This window comes from Aythya marila (assembly GCF_965140915.1).
Source record: "Aythya marila genome assembly, chromosome: 2".
Taxonomy (NCBI): domain Eukaryota; kingdom Metazoa; phylum Chordata; class Aves; order Anseriformes; family Anatidae; genus Aythya; species Aythya marila.
Window position 1 is genome coordinate 38999718 of NC_139043.1, and position 22158 is coordinate 39021875.

General features: G+C 36.1%; 1 protein-coding gene across 1 annotated transcript; it reads right to left on the bottom strand.

Annotated features, from left to right (window-relative positions):
• Positions 1-3597: 3597 nt before the first annotated feature.
• EFHB (EF-hand domain family member B) lies at positions 3598-17812 on the bottom strand (the record flags this gene model as incomplete). The annotated part of the gene is made up of 13 exons (XM_082755342.1): positions 3598-3753; positions 5889-6070; positions 7614-7817; positions 8211-8418; positions 8777-8931; positions 10291-10358; positions 11844-11927; positions 12361-12490; positions 14518-14628; positions 15114-15294; positions 16360-16503; positions 17406-17468; positions 17747-17812. The coding sequence occupies 13 exons, from the start codon at positions 17810-17812 to the stop codon at positions 3598-3600; spliced, it is 1752 nt and encodes a 583-aa protein (XP_082611468.1).
• Between the last annotated feature and the right edge of the window lie 4346 nt (positions 17813-22158).

Genomic DNA, 22158 nt, shown 5'->3' on the forward strand with positions numbered 1-22158 from the left:
TACAAAAACATCCTACCTATTCACATTTGTTAGCAAGACGAAGACTTAAATTGTATTTCTGAGCACTTTGCCCTGATAACCAATTTTCTGCTTAGAGAATACTTTAAAGTATTCAGAGAAAAAAAAAAAAAAAAAAAAAAAAAAAGGCCTTTCACTCATGAAAATGAGTTCCAGGACTAGGAAATTTACTTAAGTCAGGTATATCACTGAAACTGGCAATCCTCAGTAATTTTACTTATGGGAGGAAAAAAAAACTTTGAAGTTTTTAATCCTTGTAAGACATATGTTACATAGTAATGGTATTGAGGCAAGAACTACACTTACTTGTAGATTTCTGTGAAACAGTGGATTGGATTTTCCAGCATACCAAACATGAGCCATTGCACAGTAGGATTTTTTCCATTAGACAACAATAAAGAGAATAATTGAGTCCAGCAGCTGCTTTAGATAGCAGAAGTCACTGCCAAATGCCACATTAACTGTAGGCTTATCTATGCTAATATTCACACTTAGAGATTAAAAGTCAGAAATATAAAAATAACGAATATTTTTGGCACATGCAAATCTTCAGCCTTATCTTTTACAGGTTAGTATTTTCCACTATTGAAAGTCAGTATTTCTGGCATGGGTTTTTAGGGAAAGAAATTGCTCTATAGAAGGAAAAACTCTCTGTCACTGGAAAACAACACATTTGCTCTAAAATAAGAATTCACTTGACAAAACCAATTAAAAATGCATTATTTATTAAATCTGCTGTTCTTTGAACTACTCTTTGGGGTTGACACATAGGTAAAATGAAAGGGGAAAGAGCATATTAACATCTGAATGTGCTGTGTATTTTAGCCAGTGCCTACTTTTAAGTAGGCACTCTTCTATGAACAAAATTTGGTCACACAGATTTTTTTTATCCAAACATATATCTTTATCAGGATTTTCTGTTTACTTGTTATGTCTACAAAGTCAACATACATATAATCCCTGTGATTTTGTAATGTAGCTGTTAACAAAATAAATCGACCTGAGTGCTAAATTCGTGTGTTTGTTCTTAGAATGTGTGGTTTTTAAGTCATAGTGAAGGTTGTTTTGCTGACCATTTCCAGAAAACCTTGCCTTGGATACGGCCCACAGTAACCACAAAGTCATGAACACAACTTGGTGCTTTAAAAGCTTATAAATGTATCTTTGAATTCATACACATTGTAAAGACAAAAATGAAATATAAGAATCTTCACCAAGTCTCTGTGCATAAAGCATTTAACAAAAGAAAACAAAAGGATTCAGGAACTCCACAGAATTAACTGGCTGTATCACAGAAATTAAATATTTCAGAGGTCTCATAAGCATGTAATGGAAAACAAGAACCTGTTAAGTAGAATTTACAGCTCTGTGCAGTGATTAAGCCTTTATTCTTCAAAAGAGTCAAGTTTAGGGGAACAGCACTTCAAGTTCATATAAAACACAAACTCAAAAGGAAACCTTTAGCATGCAGTTAGAAACGTAGTTGCAAAAAAAGCCCAAACTGATCTTTTTTTTTTATTATTATACATTTATTTAGCTGACTGCCCAAGAACAATGTTAAATCTGTTTCACTGACAAAGGAAAATATTCTACTGAAAGTAAAAAAATGAAAGTGGGTATTTTTACAGTAGATTCAAAAATATGGTATACAGTTTTTAGCTGCTGAACAAACACAAATCTCTTCTATGAATATTCACATCTGATTTTTTTCCCCATTTTTCTCTGAAGTAAGCTTAAACTTTTCACCCAAAATTTTCTGTTGAACAAGAACAGCAATATGTTCTTTAACAGTAATTCTGTTTGATGCTTTTGGAATTGGACCACATGAAGGTAAAAGTTTCTTTCCTCCCACCTTGTATGAGCAGAGGAGCTTTAGGGAATTGCACTGAGGTGGTTAAATCCTGACACAATAAATGCAATTTTAAATTAGCAGTACATTCATCTTTCTGTCATGATTTCACTTCATACCGTCAGTCTGCTTTCTGCACACTTCCCGGTGCATGCAGGGAGATCCAGAAGGCAAGGCAACAAAAGCACAGAACAACTTTCATTCACAGCAGGAAAGATTTCCACCAACTGCTCCCTGGTGCAGAAAGCACATTCTTTCTACTTGATGCAAGACAGCTACTATTAAAATGCTGCAATGATGATTAAAAAGATGAGTCACTGAACCCTTTGTTGCTAAAACCTCCGAATTACTTGACTCAGCATTTTCTGTTGTTACATGATCCAGAAGGGAGATGTTTTTGTACAAACCAATAAATTACAAGCTCCTAGAAAGTCTGTGAAGGAGTAAGCTCAACAATCACAAGTGCCACGTGAAACAAAGCAACACAACTAAACTTTAAACTGACATTAGACATTCATTGTTAGTATTTAAAATAAATAGAACTTTTGCTTACATTTTAGAACTTGGTAACAATTTTGGCCACCAACATTCAATAATCCTTTAAATCTTGCTATTGTAACATATTGGAAGCACTGATAGGTGAGAAAGCAATATCATTCCTGAAATCCTGTATTCTACTATCATATTGGGCAAGGATTTTTCTTTTCAATTTTTTTTCAATTAAAAAGAAAAAAATTCTAAAAGCAATTATTCTCACTGCCAATACCAAACACTTTCCATTTGTTTCATACCAAACTCGGTAAAGTAGGTAAAGACTGAACAATTCAATTCACAGTTGCAGATTTTACTATTATTTACTTTCCATTGTTTATTCTTACTTTACTTCATAATATATTCATTGAGATTTCCACAGTGATTCACAAGGGTTTGTCTATGATCACTATTCCCAAGAAATTGCACTAGCCAAAGGTGAACAGTTAGCACTCTGAAAGACCTCCCAAACTTCTCTGACTACTTAGTCTGTATTTTTATGTAACATGCACATATTCTTCTAAAAGCCCATTCTTTTTTATTGTGAAAATTCAAAGCTAGTACCTAATAGCCATAAGCTGGGATATAGAATATGAGCCCTCTGCCACACAATTGGGCATTTATTTTTGCACTTAATAGATTGATTACTATGATGTCTGCTTCATGAGAATGCATTAGACCCCACACACACGACTAAGTATCTTACTGTAAAGCACTTTGTCGCATGGATTTTTAAAAGCATCAAATAGCACCCTAGTCAGTTCTCTGTTTGCTACCATTTTACTAACAAGGAGTTATAGAACATTAGAAACAAGGCTAGATATTTTTCTATGATAATTATCTTTAAGAGGTCTTGCAGAGAGAAAAAAAATCCTAAATGCACAAGTGTCCATTTCTAAAGTATTATGTAAAAAAAAATGATAGAATAAAGAACGTAAGATAAAAATTTGAATTCCTTTCACAAACATTGTACATGTATCCTCTTTTCTTCATATGGACATCGGTTCCTAGTAACTGCAACTAGGGCAGAAACATTTATATAAATTTGTGGTAAATACAGTATTCAGAAAGACAATAAACAGTGAACTCTAGTTATATAAAAACATCTTATTTTAAATCTTTATTGTATTCAGCACCAGAATTATGACTGATGTCAATTTAAATATATGCATCACATGCACACAAAACAATTGCTAATTCTAGTCTTCGGGCGTTGCGTTTATCTCATCCAGTATATTCCTGACATTTTGTACACAAACCTCTTCTTCCTGTTGTTTCATACAGGCTTGCTTCCATATCTCTTCAAATCTTTCATCTGAAATGTTCATACCACTGTTGCGGAGAATTTGTGCAACCTACAAAATAATACAACTCAAGTAATTCTGGTTTGCATTTTCTTTAAACTATAGAGTCCAGCTCTTACATATGTTGGCAATCTATTTGCCAAAGAATATTTTTCCTCTTTTAATTAAAACTACAGACCACATCCTGCATCCTTAAAAAAAAGAAGTTCCCCCAATTTAAGTGAAACAATCTTATTGGGATGAAAGCTGTACTATATACAAAACTGACTTCACTTAATAACATTGAAACAACTTCAACGTTGAAAAATCAAATATAGCTGACACCGTAGGGACCATAAAGAACTGCATGTTCTTGTAACTCATCATATTAAAATAGTATTCTGTCTTAGCTCATCAACAGCTGTAAAATAATCACTGACGATTGAGTTCACAGACAGGTTAATCTGGCCCTTACCTATTGTCAACATGATCATGTTGAATATAAATTACACGCTACTACTAAGTTAAATAACTTCTATTCTCTTAAATGATGAATTCCACTGAAGAAAATAGAAGGCCCTACAGACACCCTGACTATAAAGCACTCTTTAAGCACTCTGACTATAGAGCATCTCTTCATAACACAAAAGAGAGTTCTCATTCATTTCTACAGGTCATTTCAAAAACTAATAGTATGACATGACTCCGGGTTTTCAAATACTTTAGTTAGCTATTACACATTTGAAAACATTAGGTTAGCTACTACACTTTTGAAAATATTAATATTCCATATCAAAATACTGCAGTGTCAGTGATAGTCTCTTGATTTAATCTATTTCACAAGTATTGGATGATTTAACACACTCAAAGATGGTTCAGTGCTGCACGCTGTATAGCCTATATAGCCTACAATAGAGTATGACATCTCAGGCCACATTATAACTTCAGAGAAGAGCTCTATCTAATGCTTGACAGGTATAATGGGCTTCTCAATGAAGCATGAATTCTATTTACTGTTAGCTATATTCTGCATGCATGGATTTCCTGCTTCAGAGCTGGGTTATAAAATGGTAAGTGTTCATGTTCACGACATTCTGACAAGCCATTTTACGGATATTTATAGAACATGACAATAGGCTTTTATACTTAGCACTTTTACTTCTCCAGCCACTAATTAGCAACACCTTTTTCTGTAAAACATACACACAAGTTTCAGACCCATTTTTTTTTGACTGAATCTTTATCTAATAAAGTGACTAATAGAGATGGAGAGGTTGTCACAGCTTCTTTTTTCATTTTAGATTGGAATTTATTTATTTATTTTTTTAGCATTGTCTCATAAGTCATATTTCAAATGATGAATCTTATAAATCTAATATCTCTTCAAATAATGATTAGTTTTTTTTCATTAAAAAAGCATAGAAATAAAGAAGCCAAACAGTAAACAATACTGAATAAGGAGAAAAACACCTTTCACTTATGATTGAAGAACTCTGAGCTGTGAGGTAAGAGTGGTAGCAACCCACAGAGATACCAGACATAAAAAATTTTAGTAATTTGCCATTAACAAAATGTGGGAGTTTGAGGGAAGACAGCCTGGGTAAAATTTTCCATTGAACATTCCTGTGTGATAGAAACTAGTTTTATACAGGTGTAAAATTCTTCCTTTGGGGCTTTTTTGTTTTGTTTTTTAAGACTATGTATTCTATCTACTTATAGAACCATACAATAATGTCTGTTGAAAGAGATTTCTGGAGTTAAATCTGTCTAACCATATTATCAAAGCAGGACTAACTTCACCATTAAACTATATTACCTAGGTCATTGCTCAGGAATTTGAATATGTTCAAGGATGGAAATATCACAGCTGCTCTGTTCTTCTCACATTGCAGAAACTAGGAAGACAGGCTGCAAAGCCCTAGATTAATTACCAGCCCTCATTCAATACAGCATGTGAGCATGTGAGTAACAACTCAACATACTTCCTTCTATTACTTAAGGAAGTCAGATCTCAATAAAATGAAGATCAACCATCTTTATGAAGAACTTTGAATGTGAAGACTATATACTTTTCAAGTGTCTGAATGGGTATAAAGAAAGATGGCAATGTTGGAACAACGAATTTTACAACTAACTAAATAATACAGTTTTCCACTCCCACATATTACATTTGTCTTGGAAGAATGTTCCGAAGAAAAGTACCATACCTCTGCCTTTGGTCTTGTTTTAAAGAAGTCATTTTCATACACTCCCTTTTGACTGAAGACAGAAGGGAACAATAATGCATAAGCATTGGCCTCATCACCATAGTTAGTTCTGTCACTGATGCGGCGAATTCGAGGAGCAGGAATATCTGAACGAATAGTTGGAATGCCACACACTGGATAATCTGTGGAAATCAATCAATAGCTAATATGGAAAAGCCTATCTGTAAAAATACTGCCAGGGAGGATATAACATTTTGCATTAGATGAGAGCAAATTTGATTTTTTGTCTACACAGCTTCAAGAGTTTCCTCCCCTTCTCTTTTTTTCTTATTTTTAGAATTCCTATCCCAAACTACATCATGTAGCTTGAGAACAGGAAATACTGCAATAATATCGGAGTACTTCAGTGAGAAACATTTTTAGATGATTCCAAGATGATCTTATCCTAAAATTACCACCTTAATTTCTCAAGAGCACAGAACCATGGAATGGTTTGAGTTGGAAAGGAGTTTAAAGATCATCTAATTCCACACATACACACCATGGGCAGAGGCACAATCTCCTAAATCAGGCTGCTCAAAACTTCATCCAACCTGGCCTTGAACACCTCCAGGGATGGGGCATCCACAATGTCTCCAGGCAGCCTGTTCCAATACTTCACCACCCTCATAGTAGAGAGTTTCTTCCTAATGTCTAATCTAAATCTACCCGCTTTTAGTTTAAAGCCATTACCCATTGTCCTATCACTACTCTCCCCATCTTTCTTATAGGCTAGCTTTGGGTAGTGGAAGGCTGCTATAAGATCTCCCCAGAGCCTTCTCTTCTCTAGGCTGAACACCCCCAGCTCCTTCAGCCTGTCTTCATGATCAGAGGGCTGGAGCACCTCTCCTATCTTTGTGACCGTCCTCTGGACTTGCTCATACAGGTCTTTGTCTTTCTTACATTGGGGGCCCCAGAACCGAACACAATACTCCAGGTGAGGTCTTATAAGAGCAGAGTAGAAGGGAAGAATCACTTCCCATGACCTAATGGCCACACTTCTGATGCGGCCCAATATACAGTTGGCTGCAAGCATACATTACCAGCTCACATTCAGTTTTTCAATCGTCAACACCCTTAAGTCCTTTTCTGCCAGGCTGCTCTCAACTCACTCATTGCCACGCCTGTTCTTGTGCTAGGGATTGCCCTGACCCAGGTGAAGTTCAAGAAGGCCAAGTAAAATGTCCTGCATAAGGTTCATATGGGCCCACTTCTCAAGCCTGTCAAAGCTCTAAATCCCACTGTCCTTGTCACCAACAAAGATGTTAAATAATACTGGTCCCAGTACTGATCCTTTAGGAACACTACGTGTCTCTGGTCTCCACCTGGACAGAGTTGTCGACTGCATCTCTTTGAATGTGACCACCTCAGCAATTTTTTATCCACTGAGCCTTCTATCCACCAAACCCATGTCTCTCCAACACACATGTAGAGACAAAGATGTCATGTGGGACAATGTCAAAGGTTTTGCATATCTAGACTAAATTTCAAATTTTGAATGGATTATCCATGCCAAACATACAGGCCATGGCAACTTCCAAGCCACTATCATAAACAAACCTAGATTAGATAAATTATTTCACTATTGTGCATTAGTAGTATCAGCACCAGTGTATTCTTCAAACCTGTTTCTGATTTTGACTTAAATAATGCTTAGAAGTGAGTGGTACAGTCCACTGTACTTACAGGTTGTTGGGAGACCACCTACTACAGCATTATACTGAGAAGAAGTTGTTTGATAATCTGCAAATACACTGTCTGTTGGTCTTGTAAGTGTTTTTGGTGTCTTTTCTGAGCTTCCTGGTTCTTTTAATACAAGATCTTCCTGCTTCAGCAGTGGTTCATCATCTGTATTTGTGCCAGACAGAGCAGGAACATTCATTTTTTTCCCTGTAAGCAAAAATTATGGAACAACCAGGATTTATTATCACCACATTATAAAGCAAGAGGTAAAAACAAACAAATAATAATAATAATAATAAAAAAACATCATTGTTTGAATCCTTGAGAAACTATAAGGTAGGTGACATAGAATAATTAATCTGCATATTTTATAATGATTCTTCGAAATTTTTACTTTCTCCAAATGGAACAAAACTCCTGGGTTCTGAAATACATTTATATCTAAGGTTCTCCCATCTCCTGCTACCACTGGCTGGCAGGAAAGGACTCTCAACATCCTGTTCTTCTAAAGAAGCACCTACTCTGCTTCAGCAGGGTCCTTTCAATAGCTGTTGTAGGAACAAGATCATCCACACAGTTTTCCGGTATTAACTCACCTACCTTCTGTAATTATTTTTTCTTCAAATTCTTTAACAGCCATTTTGTCTTTCCAGTTAAGAAAGTTTGCAAACTCCAGATAACTGATCAGACCATCTTTATCCAAATCACAATAGTCAAATAAGGAATCCAAGAGCTCATCATCTAGGTTCAGATTAAGCTGAAAACAGGACTTCCGCAGGTCATCTTTGTCTATCATTCCATCACCATTCTATTATAAATAAAACAGTTGTTACAACAGCTATTATAAAAATGTACCAACATGTATATTCAGCTATATTAATTTAGAAGAATAACGTTGTTTTTTTTTATATTGACACACTTTTTTTTAAATCTCAAATCACTATTTGCATTGAAAATTATTAACTATTCTTGTGTTCAGATTTTGAATTTAAATTTACTCATGGTTTCTTTTTGTGCTCAGCAATCTAATCATACATCTTGAGGCAAAACCAAGATTCCTTTTGAAAGTCATGCATCAACCATTCCATTATTACTATGTTTCTTCATGTCTGTATCTCCATGACACAGAAGAGCTAACATCAAACTTTTTTTTTTAAAGCACTAACCTTATCATAATGCCTAAATGCTTCTAGCAACATATCAAAATTTTCATAGTTAGCTTTCTTCAAACTTTGCCGAACTGCAGCTAGCACAGCTCTTTCTCTGTCTTTACCACGGAGGAACTCACTTGGAGCCCTACAGTGAAGAAGATCACCAACTCCTATAAAAAAATAAATACTTCATCAATTAGTTGCACACATACAGAAAATGGACATTTTAAAAAATGGCTTAGAGACCTGAGAAGAACTTCAGTTTCAAGATGCTGATTTTCAGCACTACTGAACGTTTGATATAGCCATCCAAAGATTAAATGGTCCACTTGATGATTTCACTACTCACATGCAGTTAACATTGAACATTTTGAAACATTTTAATATAGCTTCACAAATCTATTCATTGCTTCCAAAAGTTTCTGAGAGAAATAAGAGTTATTCTATGTCCAGGTAGTTGAGAGCAAGAAAATATATATATTATTAATCTATCATTTCAAATCTGTCATGTTACAAGATACTTGCAGGAATCAATGGAATATTCAATGTAAATATTTCAAGTACCTTTATATCAGTGATTTCTAAAAAGACAAAGTACTATTTTTGTGTTATTCTTACCATTTCTTATGTATACTAACACTGTTAGGTAGGTTTCAAACACTTTGATACACTGATCTACAGTTTTCATTCAAGTCCTCACCATTACATTGAAGTCACTTTCTGGAGCACAAGAAGTTAATTCAGAGTCCAGTTATTATACAGTAGTAGTTCATCTAATCCCATGCAAACAGAAGCATGCATGCATAATTCTCTACTTGTTAAGAATGATTTATCTGTCATTCTGCCTTCTTTTAACTTTGTTTGACCAGTTCTTCTGAAGTTTCTTATAGGACAACCATACCTACACATTCAATATATTTAACTTTATTACCTTGCATAGTAAAGCATGTAGAATGCTTTATATCACGGGCTTATGTAGAATTTAAACAAAGTTCTCTGGTCTTGACCAATTAAATAATTTTGAGCCACTTACATAGTTTGCTTCTTAATTATTCACTGCATTTCCAAACCATTAGTAGTTACATTAAAATATCATCAATTCCAACAACTGCTATTTGAGTGGGGTAGCTTTCAAAATTTCACCATAATGAAAAGTTTTTATTGTTTTGTCTACCACCTTCAATAAATTCTTATTTTAATCATCTATTGCTTGTTATTTTTACTCTTTTTCTAGAAATACTAGAAAAATCATTATGAGGAAAGACACAATTTAACTTTGTCACTTAAATGTCAATATGAGCTTCCTGCCTTCTTCTTTGCTTCCTATTTCATTTCCATTCAGATACAGGGGCTTAAAAAGCAAAAATTGCCAAACCAAATTTTCTTTATTCTTTCTCAAATTGCCCCTCAAAAAAGTTAGTATTATCTCTAAGATTATAAGAAAATTATTCACTACACAATTAACAGTAACTACTTTAAATTCATTTCATCAACAAGATAGGATTTTATTCTGCTGCTACAAGACTTACCACATTCATCTGGACGGAGTAACATTCCAAACGTATGGCCTGGGGGAACATTCATAGTTTCTGCTATACTGCCAATATGCACATTTCTTTGTTAATTGTAAAGTAGTTTATTAACAGTAAAAATAAACCTTAAGCTATTAGTAAAGAAATGTGATCATCTGTCATATAATTAGGAATGACACATATAGTTAACCTGAAATTTTTCATCACTACTTGAAGTTGCAACTGCAGAAAAGCATCCCTTTATAAACCTACTTAGAACATTTGCTGCTAAACACAAACAAATGTAAACATTATTCATTAGAAATGTTTAAAAAGGTAAAAAGCAAAAACAAACAAAAAAAATTCTACTGCTAAAATAGTTTCTCTATGAAAATGACAGAAATAAGTGAGCAAAAACCCTTACAGTGCACCTGTCAGATAATAATAATGTTTAATTTTTGGACAAACCAGATCTCCAACTGAAGCAATGCCTCTGAATAAACTACTTTTGGCTACAGTGTGAAGGTTTAATCACATCTCTGCTTTTTCATAAGCAAGGCTGTATCTACAAAGAATAGTAACCAAGCCAATTTCCTCTAGAAAATTTGGCCCCATTTTTTTAAACAGAAAATTAAGATGATGTTGTTAACATTAAAAATTTATTCCTTAATTTGAAAAAGATTCAACATTAATTTTTCTGCATGTTTAATAATTAAAGCTTTGTTACATGAATCAGAAAACACCATCGAATTTGAAAAGAGTTTTTTGTTGGTTTTTTTTCCTAAGCAAGAAAAGAAAAATCCTACTGAGAGATGGAAGCACAGTAATCTAAATACTACTAGGTGCAATTTTCTCTAATCATTTTCCTATAACAAACAGGATTGGGATGATGTAAAATTCACAAAAGAAACTGAGCTTTGTTTCTAACTGGTAATATTAGTGCTGAATTTGAGCTTGCACTGCAACCTAGATTCCCTGACTAATTACACTGCCTCATGTTGCTCACAATCCAGATCTCCTTGACAGTAAGCACACCATGAAGGACACAGGAGAAAGTGACTCTCCCTACAGAAAGGAGAAACATTCACCAAGGGACATAGGTAGCAAGGGCATAGTCTCCAGAGTCACTTAAGCCTGTGATCTTGAGCTTAAAATTAAGTTTGGCTACCAAAGTCAATAATGTTGTTTGTGGGTCTCCAACTATACAGAAATACAACTGCAAAGACAGCCTTTGTATACATTCAGTATATATTCAGCAGTATGGATATAGACAGACAGTATACATTCAGGAACCTCAGACTTACAGCATTGCTGGATCCTGACCACTATTTGCCTTAAGACAACTGCAATGCTCCATAAACATTGTTTTGTGAACTTAAAAAACTGTTACAGATCACCAGTTCATGAAGCATTGTAATGCCTCAACTGAGATTAAGACATGCTGCTAGATAATGTTACAATTTAGTGTCATGTCCTTTTCTATATGAATACAGGTGATCTAAAACAAGACATTGGAGACTTGGCATATGGGAGTGAAATTTTGTTCTTGGAAGGTATCTTTGCTTACTTACGGATCAAGGACTTTTCCAACTTGAGGTTGAAATTTTTCCTTGAAATCATCACTTCTTTTAGATACAATTATTGCTGCTTTTTTCCTATAAAATTTGAATATAATTCTCAAACAGTTGTTTAATAGTATTCAATAACTGCTCAATAACATTCAAAAATACTATATGCTAGAAGAAAACAGACACTCTTTCACATGAAAACCAAATTGAGTAATTGATAAGTTTTGCTATTTCAAAAATCAGAGGCCTTACCTTTAAAAAAAAAAAAAAAAAAAGTTAAAAAATTAATAAAGAGGCCCAACTTAAAAGTAATGTTGAAGAAATGCCAAGCATTGTGCTGCCATACTATGGTAGAACTGATTTGGATACATTATTCTGAAAAATACTTCTTGCATTTTCTATTCAGTTCAATAAGTCTAACAAGCCAAAGGACAGGATTGCAAGATGTAAAATTATATTCAAATATGAAGACTATTCTTTAAAACTCACGCCTTTAATTAGTTAACTCATGGCAACTTACCATTGCAGATCACAGAGCCAATTTAAGGATTTGGATACGTTTCGTCCATCTTTGAAGTGAGGGGTTTCTATTCCATATGCAAAAGACTTGTTGAAGTTTGGTGAGTCATACTTTCTATTTATAGCTTCTCCTGCGGTGAGGGGAGGTGGGAAGGGAAACATTTTGATTTGTTTAAAATACTTCAGCAAGAGAAATATACTAACACACTAAAATAGGTACCTTCATTCATAAAACAGTAAATAAAAGCAAATAACTAATTAACAATTCTTTTCAAAGACATAAAATTTGTGTAACACATGCACTACTTATTAAGTAATTAAGATTAATTTCATTGTCAAAAGAGAGCACAAAAGGCAACAAAAAAGCCTCAAACTATCCAAGTTATAAAATAGCTGGATATCCTTTACCCTTTATTCAGAAGTAAAAGAAGGGGTAAAGACAAGTCCAACAGAATTAATGAAAAAACACCAGATTGCTTAATCATGTAAACAAAAACACCTTATGTCTGTACTCAGGCAAAAACATACATCAAATACCATCAAATTTATTGTTAAAAAAAAATACTAAAAAGTAAAAAATATTTTGATCTGCTGCACTTTTAGATATACTCTTGCTATATTGATTTCAATAGGAATATTTCCACTGACTTCACAGTAAACAAGATGTTGCCCTACTTTTTATTACAGCTATTAATACAGCTTTGCCTGTAAAATGAAGTTTCACATACTAGAACGTCACATGCTTGTAGTTTGCTTACACAAAGTATTTATTTTTCCTGCACTTTCAATCACCTTTGGAAAAGAATTGCAATTAAAACTTTCAAAAAACATTGTTCATGCACGCTTTTTAAGAAAGGCTTCTTCTGTCTGTATTTCAGCATGGAATTTTTGTGTTATTGTTCAAAACTGGAACACATAGTTGAGTTTTTTTATTCCTTCTACATAAACAGTCTTCTAGCTGCTCAGTTGGCTTGACCTCTCCATGATCTTGTGCATAGAAGTTATGAAAGAGACAGAAACAGATAATTCCACTAGAACACCTAATAAAGTTAGGGAGGAGGGGAAATAACATTACAAGTTTCACCAATTTAGAGCAATAGCACCATATTCTGCACAAGCAGAGTTTCTCAGTGAGAGAACAATGTACCATAATTTCACTTCTCCATAAGAGCATCCATATGAAGTTTACATTATTACAACTGAAATATTTGTATCACAGTTTCTTACAGGTTGGGCCTCCACCTTCAAAATTATTGGTAATAGCACAATGGGTAATTTTATTGTAATGCTAATTTTATAGACCAGCAACGTAAGTCTCACAGTGTAAGTGGAAAAAATAGAAGGGGCAGCAAAAGTAACACGTCCTGCATATTTGTCACTCTGTTACCATGTACGAGATAAAGGGTAACCTACAGTGAGCAGACCACTTTAAGTAAGTATAGCCTCCAAAGTCTGAAGCAATTCTTCAGACTTTGTAAAGCCCACTGGAAGGGCAGAGACCAAGACTGCAGGACAGACGTGCAGGCACTGCAAGCTGAGGAACTTGCATTCCTGAGAGACAGGCAGCAGCCTGAAATTCCTTGATGTAAACAGAGCTTGATGTTGAGCTTCCTGTCAAGAAGTCTAGGTGACCTGAAATTTTGTTTAGATCCTAATAAAACACAAAGGTATAAAGTAATAGGGTGAGTTAGGCTTACAGTGTGTGATCTAAACCTGATTGCTCTCAAAGGCATAGACAATGGCAAACTCACTAACCAACTAGAGCACAGAGTTTTTTCCTTTTTGAAAGTAGCCTGCTTTTCAAATTGCACCCAAAAGAAATCAGTCTTTCAATTCCATTAATAATCTCTTACACTACCTACTACACCCATAACGAAGTGACCTACCATTATAGGTGTTATAATAAGTGTTCTTTCAGCTGTATATCTGATTTTTTTCACATCTTTACTTTTTAAAATAATATTAGTAATGAAGTAAATAATAGTAATATAGTAATAGTAAAGATGTAAAAAGAAGTAAAAGTAAAAAGTAATAGCTTATATCTAAAAAAAAAAAAAAAAAAAGTAATTCCCAATAAGTTTTGAAGACACAAAGAGGTTCAATTAACATTATTCACATTAGGTCTTTTTATAGGACTTCTTACTAGCCTTGAACATACCTGCATAATAATCATTGTGCGACACAACGTACAGATCATGTCCTTTTCTGGTTTCTTCATCTACTTCCTCAAATGTTTTTGGTGGATTTATAAGCTCTCCAGCTGGTGCATCTGAAAAGCAAGGAACATATATATGGGTTTGCTTGTTTTTAAATTTTAAACAATATCCTGTTAAAGAAGATGCTAATAATGTGGAAGTACGATGCTTCCACCAAACTAGAAAAGCAGTATGAAGCTCACAGCATGATAATATGGGACTAAGTCAGAGAAACTGAGATGAGCCTAATTGTTGCAAGTAGATTACATTGTCAACACATATGTTACTAGCTCCTATCTGTGGAGGATAGATTCACAGGTCAAGGTAATATCTTTTATTAGACCCTTAAAAAAAAAGCCCTAGTAGCTACAAAACGTTTCAGGAGCCTGTTTTTTCATCATTACTGAAAGATACTAGTATATTTTTATCCATTTCAATACCCATTATAATAAGTTTCCTATTAAACCAGAACTGTTGGAAGCATACAATATATGCTAAATGTTAAGTTACAGGTTATCTCATACTTAGGAGAACCATTTTTAACACTAAGTTTTCCTACCTTGGATGATTTTTGTTCCAAATGTGGTATTAGTTATATCTAAGCCCTGAGGTAACATAGGAGATTGATCATGTGATTTGCCCAAGGGTGCTTCACGGTTACTAAAGTAGATTGCTTCTTTTCTATCTTGTATTTTTTGTTGAAAATTAGTTTTAGGAAGTGGATTTATCAATGAAGCTGCCTAAAAAGGTCACAAACAACACAAAAGGCAGAAAAACAAACAAATTTTAATCATTCACACATCAATACGGCTACCTCCTCAAACACACACAAGAACAGCAGTTTGATGGTAAGAGTTGCAATGAGATCTTAGATGATCAGAGTGACCTAAGTTTATCTACCAAGTTGCAAAACACAACTGCATTGTGAGATAAGGTCACTAATAATAAATGGTATGTTAAATCTCCAGAAATAAAATACATATTATAAAACAGAACTTTTTAAATTTATGCAAGTTTTTTCCACTTGTTGATAAACAAAATTCCAGACTGCAGCCTCTCAGAACAAAACAACAACAAAAAAATGTTTAAAAATGTCAAAACAGGGAACTTTGATCTTCTCAAGTCATTTTATTTTTCAGACTACCCATCAAGGTAATCCAAAAGAGGGCTTTTTATTGACCTGCTGCCAAAATGAATGAGCAAACTGTATTTACTAAACAATTGTTATTTTTAGAGATGAATTATTTGAACAATAGTTATGAACAATAGTCATCAATGAGCTCTTTGGTTGTTTGATTACATCTTAGAAAAATAAGTTGTGAGGACTACACACAAAACAGGCTGCCATATCCAAAATAGCATTTTTTATCTAATAAAATCATTTTCAACCCAAAAGTTAGAGAATACAGAAAAATTATGCTGAGAATATGAGTATATTCTCAGATTATAGTTCTCTTGTTAAGAGCTCAACAAATTTTACTTCTGTTGTTAGGAAAGAGAAGAGCAGAAAAATTTGTGGGTAGAAGACAGTTAAATGTTGAAATGAAATGAATAATTCAGTAGTCATTGCAAAAGTTATTCAACAGAAGTGATTGAACTTCAACTACTTTCCAATTTCAATTATACTAACTAAATCTTATGAATTGACCTCAGACTTCACATAATTCACAGCAGCAGTGAAATGCCACAAAGCTATCACTCAGCTACAAACCTTTATCCCTGATCTCGAAGAAATCAGTTGCTTTTACTAAGTACATTCTTAAGCAGTTCATTCTTAAACAAAAGGAAACAAAACACATCCTTACACCAAGTGAAGAACGTGACTGTATGCCATGTGTCAAGTGAGCTGCAATGTCAGGATCATCTGCTCTGCCATAGAATATTCTTTCAGCACCAGGAGCTGGATTTGTCGTATTTCGAAACTTTCGCACAATAGTTGGAGTAACAGGCTATATATAAGGCAAAGAAAAAACAGTTTTACGGCATTTTTCCATAAAATATTAATGAAAAGAAAACATACCACAGCCAATTCAGTGTGACTCCACAAATGTAAGAGCAAAATAGAAAGACATTTTAAGACAATAAAACATGCCTGCATTCCTGCAGATCTTAACGTTCTGAACGCAAGGCCTACACAGCCCAGCTTAAATTTAATCACACCACCAACAGAAGTCATGAGAGAATGCCTAGATTTCACATTTCTGGTTTAGGCTTTAAGATGAACTACAGCTTCTTTATGTGTGTTATGTTACAAGCTTCAGAAACATTCAGCATAATTCACAACAAGTCCCTCATCAGTGTGTCAGTTTCAGAAATGGCTTTAACCACCGTTTTGTTTATTAAGCACATTTAAAAGGATAGACGACACTGAGGGGATTCTTGCGTTTCAAAGGCCTCTGCCTCTTCAGGAACACCGGGAAGGGCCAGCAGGGATCACAACTCAAACAGGGCAGCCTCAATAAAGTAGAAGGTCCTCCATCAGAAGTCATAATAATCACTATAATTGTATCAACAGCAAAAAAACAGTAAAATAATTCTCTTTAATCCTGCCTAAGGAGGCATGTTGAATTTTGTAAAACACACAGATGGAAAAATAACTATCAGAAACATCTTGGAATCCTAGTAGCTTCTTTAGCTAGTAGCTTCTTTCCTTTAAATAAAAACTATTAATATCTAAAAAATTGAAGTTAGCAGTTTCTAAATAGATGGGAAAAAATTGCCAAGGTTTCACCAATTATTTATAAAAACGGCATGAACAGAAGTAACATATTTTGGGCCTGTCTATCATATAGGCACAATCAGTCATATGAAATTATCACAGAAGCTTAACAAGGAGCATCTGAAAACTCACCCTGGGTACAATCTCAGTGAGGCAACGCGCAGCCGTATCGCCGGTAGAAAGCAACTTCCCAGCCTATGCAACACAACCGAAAAATAAGGTGTAACCAAGTCAAACTGGTCAAACTGGGTTGTGACACCTCACACGAGGTGTTGTCGAACCGTCCACACGATGACACAACGGAGCCCACAGCTTTATTTTGGGGGCAAGGCGGGATCGCAGTGAGTGCAGCCCACCGGCTGCCCCCGCTGCAGCCTTTTCCCCCAGCCCACAGCCAGACCGCGGTGCTGGGAAGGTGCAGAAAGCGGGCGGGCAGCACCTAGGGTCCCCCCCAGCCCAGCGCTGGCACTCACGGCCGAGATGTGTGGGAACCTGTCTGTGAACCGCCCCTCGTACACCGGCCGCAGCGGCCCCGCCATGGCGGCGCGGGGCCCTCACCGCTGGCCTGGTAACGGCCGCGCCCCGGGCGGCACCGCCGGCTCCTGCCGAGCCTCCCTCACGGCCAGCGCCCGCCGGCGGCCTCCTGGCCGCAGCCCCTCGGGAGGAACACTAATGCGGGCGTTAATTTGCCTTGTGGAAACGGGCAGGGATTAGCTCAGAAAAGCAGCTTTGGTAAACCCGACCAACTTTCACTGCTGCTTACAAGCCCAGCTCCTTTCAGTAAGCCTAGCTCGCTCTCAGGTGACGCTTAGTGAACGCTCGCTTTCCTCCCAGCGAGACATCTAAATTTAATTGCATCCTGTTCCATTCTCCATCCATCCATGTTCCATTCTCCATCCTCCTTTGATGGCAAAGCTGATTTTTCGGTAAACATACAGACCTTACCCATAATTAATTAACAAACATTGCCAGCTGTTGCTATTTTAGTCCCAGCTCTAACATTTGTTTGACAAGGATTTTACAGGAAGGTGGCTCAATGACTGCTGGGCTCTCTGGAGCCTGCCCTACAAGCTCAAGATTAGAGACCAGCAATGACTGCTCTCTGGTGAGCCCCCAGCCAGACATCAGGGACAGTTGACAACCTGCTCCGATGGTCAGGGACATCAGCATTACATGCCCGCAGTGTGATCAGCTTGCACATGTGAGAATAGTGTTATCTTCACCAGGTAACATACATTATCTTTGGCTCTTATTTAGCTCTGACCATTGCCGGTGCCCTTTTTCATGAATAGAAACCACTAACATAGAACATACGCAACCATTTGGGGAATAAGCTTTAGAAAATTCTTAAAACATTTCATTCATTTATACTTCCTTCAATCATTTTTGTTGCTACCTTTAAATTTAGAGTGCTTCTGCCAAATAATATAGTAATTATTTGTAATCCATTAAGTGAAAGAACGCGATTGGCTATGTCTTTGCTTGTGACCTGTTATTCTGTCAGGTACAATTCTGTCTTGGAAAGGCTAAATTGTTAGGTGAACAAAACTGCAGGTGATAGAAACCAGGCACAAATTTGATACGATTGAAAGGACTAATTTGGCATAGGCAAAGCTGCCAGTAAACTACTTCAGAGGAAGAGCAGTGTAATATTACAAAAAATATATGGCAAGGGGAGGGAATCAAATAAAGCTGAAGCCAGGACTTAAACTTTTATTGTCTTGTTTGTTGCATTTCTACCTAGCTATTTTCCTGTACTCAAGGTATACCACTTTGTACGTTGTTATTTGTGACTTTATTTTAGTGTTTTTCCCCAGTAGGTGGCCACACTTGCTAATTGAAAGAATCCACTCAGCCCTGCTGGAGTGGGTTGTATCAAAGTCAGAAAAACAGCACCTGGCAATATGAAAGCAGTAACAAGTAGAGCTTTTTCTGTTTTGTTCCCCTGTGTTTTTCAACAGAGATGAGGGTTTCTATGAATCAATTTGAAACCTACTAGCAATACACATGCTTCGCTGAGCTATCTTACCTGATCTTAAAAATGCTCTTGATAGCCAATTTGTGGAAGAGGATGATGCCTCACTGACTGTTTTCCATAGAGATACAACCAGTTGCCAATGAAAGCAGGAGAACGTTTTTATCTGCAGGAGCTGCTTCTATCATAAATTATTATAGAAAAGTCAATACTATAGAAAACTTGCTTCTAAAAAGATAGAGATGAGTACATCCCTTTCACCTCCTACCACTAAAAGAAACTCCAACTATTAAGTTGAAATAAGTGCATAGATATTTTCATTCCCTGTTAGGAAACCTATTCAAGGTTCTTTAAAATGTGAACCTTGAGGTAACCAAAATAGTACTAGATGAATATGGAGACAGTTTGCTTTCATATGAAATTAACTCAAGATTCATCCTGGTAGAAGCCAGGTTGAGCGCATTCTCTGCATAATATGCTGTAAATTATGAGTAGATGCACAATAGGAGAAAGATATTTAAGTGTGTTTTGTTTGTTTTTTAACCTGTATTTTCATTCATTATGCAGATACAAACCGTGAATTCAAAATTTATTCAGATGTATCCAATAAAAGGGGTGCCCCTTCTCCCTATAATTCTGCTTATTTTAGGAATCAGTGTCACATTCATACTTTCATAGATTGAAAGTTAATTGGTGTGTAGGAAGAACACTTGCAGGGTAGGAAAGATCTATAATTTTTAAAGACAAGCTAACAAATTAACAAACAAACAAAAAAAATGCTCCTTTTTAGGGAAAAAAGATTAAATCTTTCTTGAGTCAAATTAGTTTCAGTGTGAAGTTGTCATCTCCTGTGTTAAGGAAAAAAAAAAAAATCTGATCTCCAGGGAACTGTTTTAAAAGAAAGTTGAAAAATATTCCTTTCTACAGAAGTACTATTTATCAAGAAGTGTTTGTCATCTGAACGTTACTGCTATGGATGTTTGGACGTTTGCTGACATCCAATACCCGCAGTACAGTGCCATCTTGCACTGGCTGAAACAAAGGAATGGAAACCACATAAAATGTGTATTTCACTTTCTTTATGAAGCACAAAGAGCCAAAGTTCTGCAACACAGTTCTCATTCTGTGCTCCTGATGGAGATGGCCATCACAGTACTCTAAGTTTGTAAATTCTTTGAAGTCTCTGAAGACCAGAGAATTTGATGTAAAATGCTTTAAGTTTTGTGAAACTCTTGATGGACACTAACTGTGCTGATATCCCTCACTGTTGTTAGTGCATGGTTACTTTCAGTTTATTTGCTTTTATTCAACTCATTTACAGATAGAAAAATATGGCTTTTTGTGTGCTGCACACATTCTATATGCTATGATATGGCCAAACCAATGGATGATATGATTAAAGAAAATGCACACAAATAGCGATAGAGGAAAGACAAAAAGGAGGATATTGGAACAGATGGATGCATGAAGGGAAAAAAAATGGAGAAGCGAAACCAAGAAGAAAATTCAAACAGAATAAAGAGATTATGCACATCTTCTAAAGACAGCCTCATTTATTATTACACATCTATATTTAGATTTAAATACAAAGAGATCGAACAGAACATATTATTAAATTCTATGAGAAATGCTGAAAAATACAGAACTCCATCTGGTGAAATCATGATCTACTTACATATTTTTTAACATCTCCCAAAGTTTCACTTTAGTTTAACAATGACATATGACCCTAGATGTCAAAAAATATGAAAACATGATCACTGGAATGGCTATCCTGGTGATTTCAGGCCTTTTGTTACATGGCTATTAATCCAGACTACAACAGAAGAAACTTCACTGCTAACATTCACGGACTCACTGAGCCTGAAATATGGTAAATGAAACTTACTCATTTAATTACTGCTGCATGCTCTCCTGCCTCTATTTCATACATTCACAGTGAACCTCTGCTGTTTTCTGACCAGCTGGTTGACAGCAATTCCTGCTGTCAGTTTCAACCAGCTGTGAGTGATTTGGAGTTTCATAGAGCAGGAGGGAGACTGTAGCTCTGTGTTACAGTCATAGGGTTATCCAGCAGGCACCTGCAGCCACATAAGTATTTGCTCTCTAAATTCTATTTAAGTTCACGTCATTCTAAAGATTTACTGTGTAATATTTTAATTTGTTTTCATCTAAAGATGTTTTTGTGCAAGCTGGATCCGGCTAGGATGGAAATAACCTTTTCTCATGTTGTAGAACTGAAGTGTATTTTAAGAGGACAACAGTACCAAATTTTGATTCAATATTCAGATAATCCTAGATGGATTATCTAGGCAACTTTCGTTTAATGATACTTAATCATGGGTACAATTTTTGATGTTAAACATCTTATGGATTCTGCTTTGAATTTCCTTCAAGATCTCACCGTTGGCTTTCGTTGAATATAGTTGATTGAGGAATATTTCTTGCTGCTGTTTTGCTTCTAACACGGACCACTTCTCGGTCCCACGCGTGGCACCACACCACCCACACCCTTCTCTTTTACGGGGTCAGCAGGTCTTCGCCTCTTCTGCTGTGAGGCAGGTCTTCCAGTCATTTTTGCCATTCCTACAGGCATCACCTCCTAACCTTTCCACATTCCTCTTGGGCTAGACACTGGACAGGCACGTGGGGCTGCCACGACGCCCCAGTGGCACGGAACGTGGATGACTGTGCCCAGTGCCTTGTAGAGCAGGGCGTGCCTGCTACTAGCAGGGGAGACGTGCTGCGTTGGCACTCGATACTGGGGCGATCTGTGAGGCTTTACTGCGGAGGGCTCAGTTTAGAGGAGCTGAATTCCCCGTTGGGCTGAGGGACGCCCCCGCTGGCAGGGAGGCAGGGCCGGGCCGTGCCCAGCCCCTGAGCGGGGAGGGGGCGAGAAAATGGAGGAAG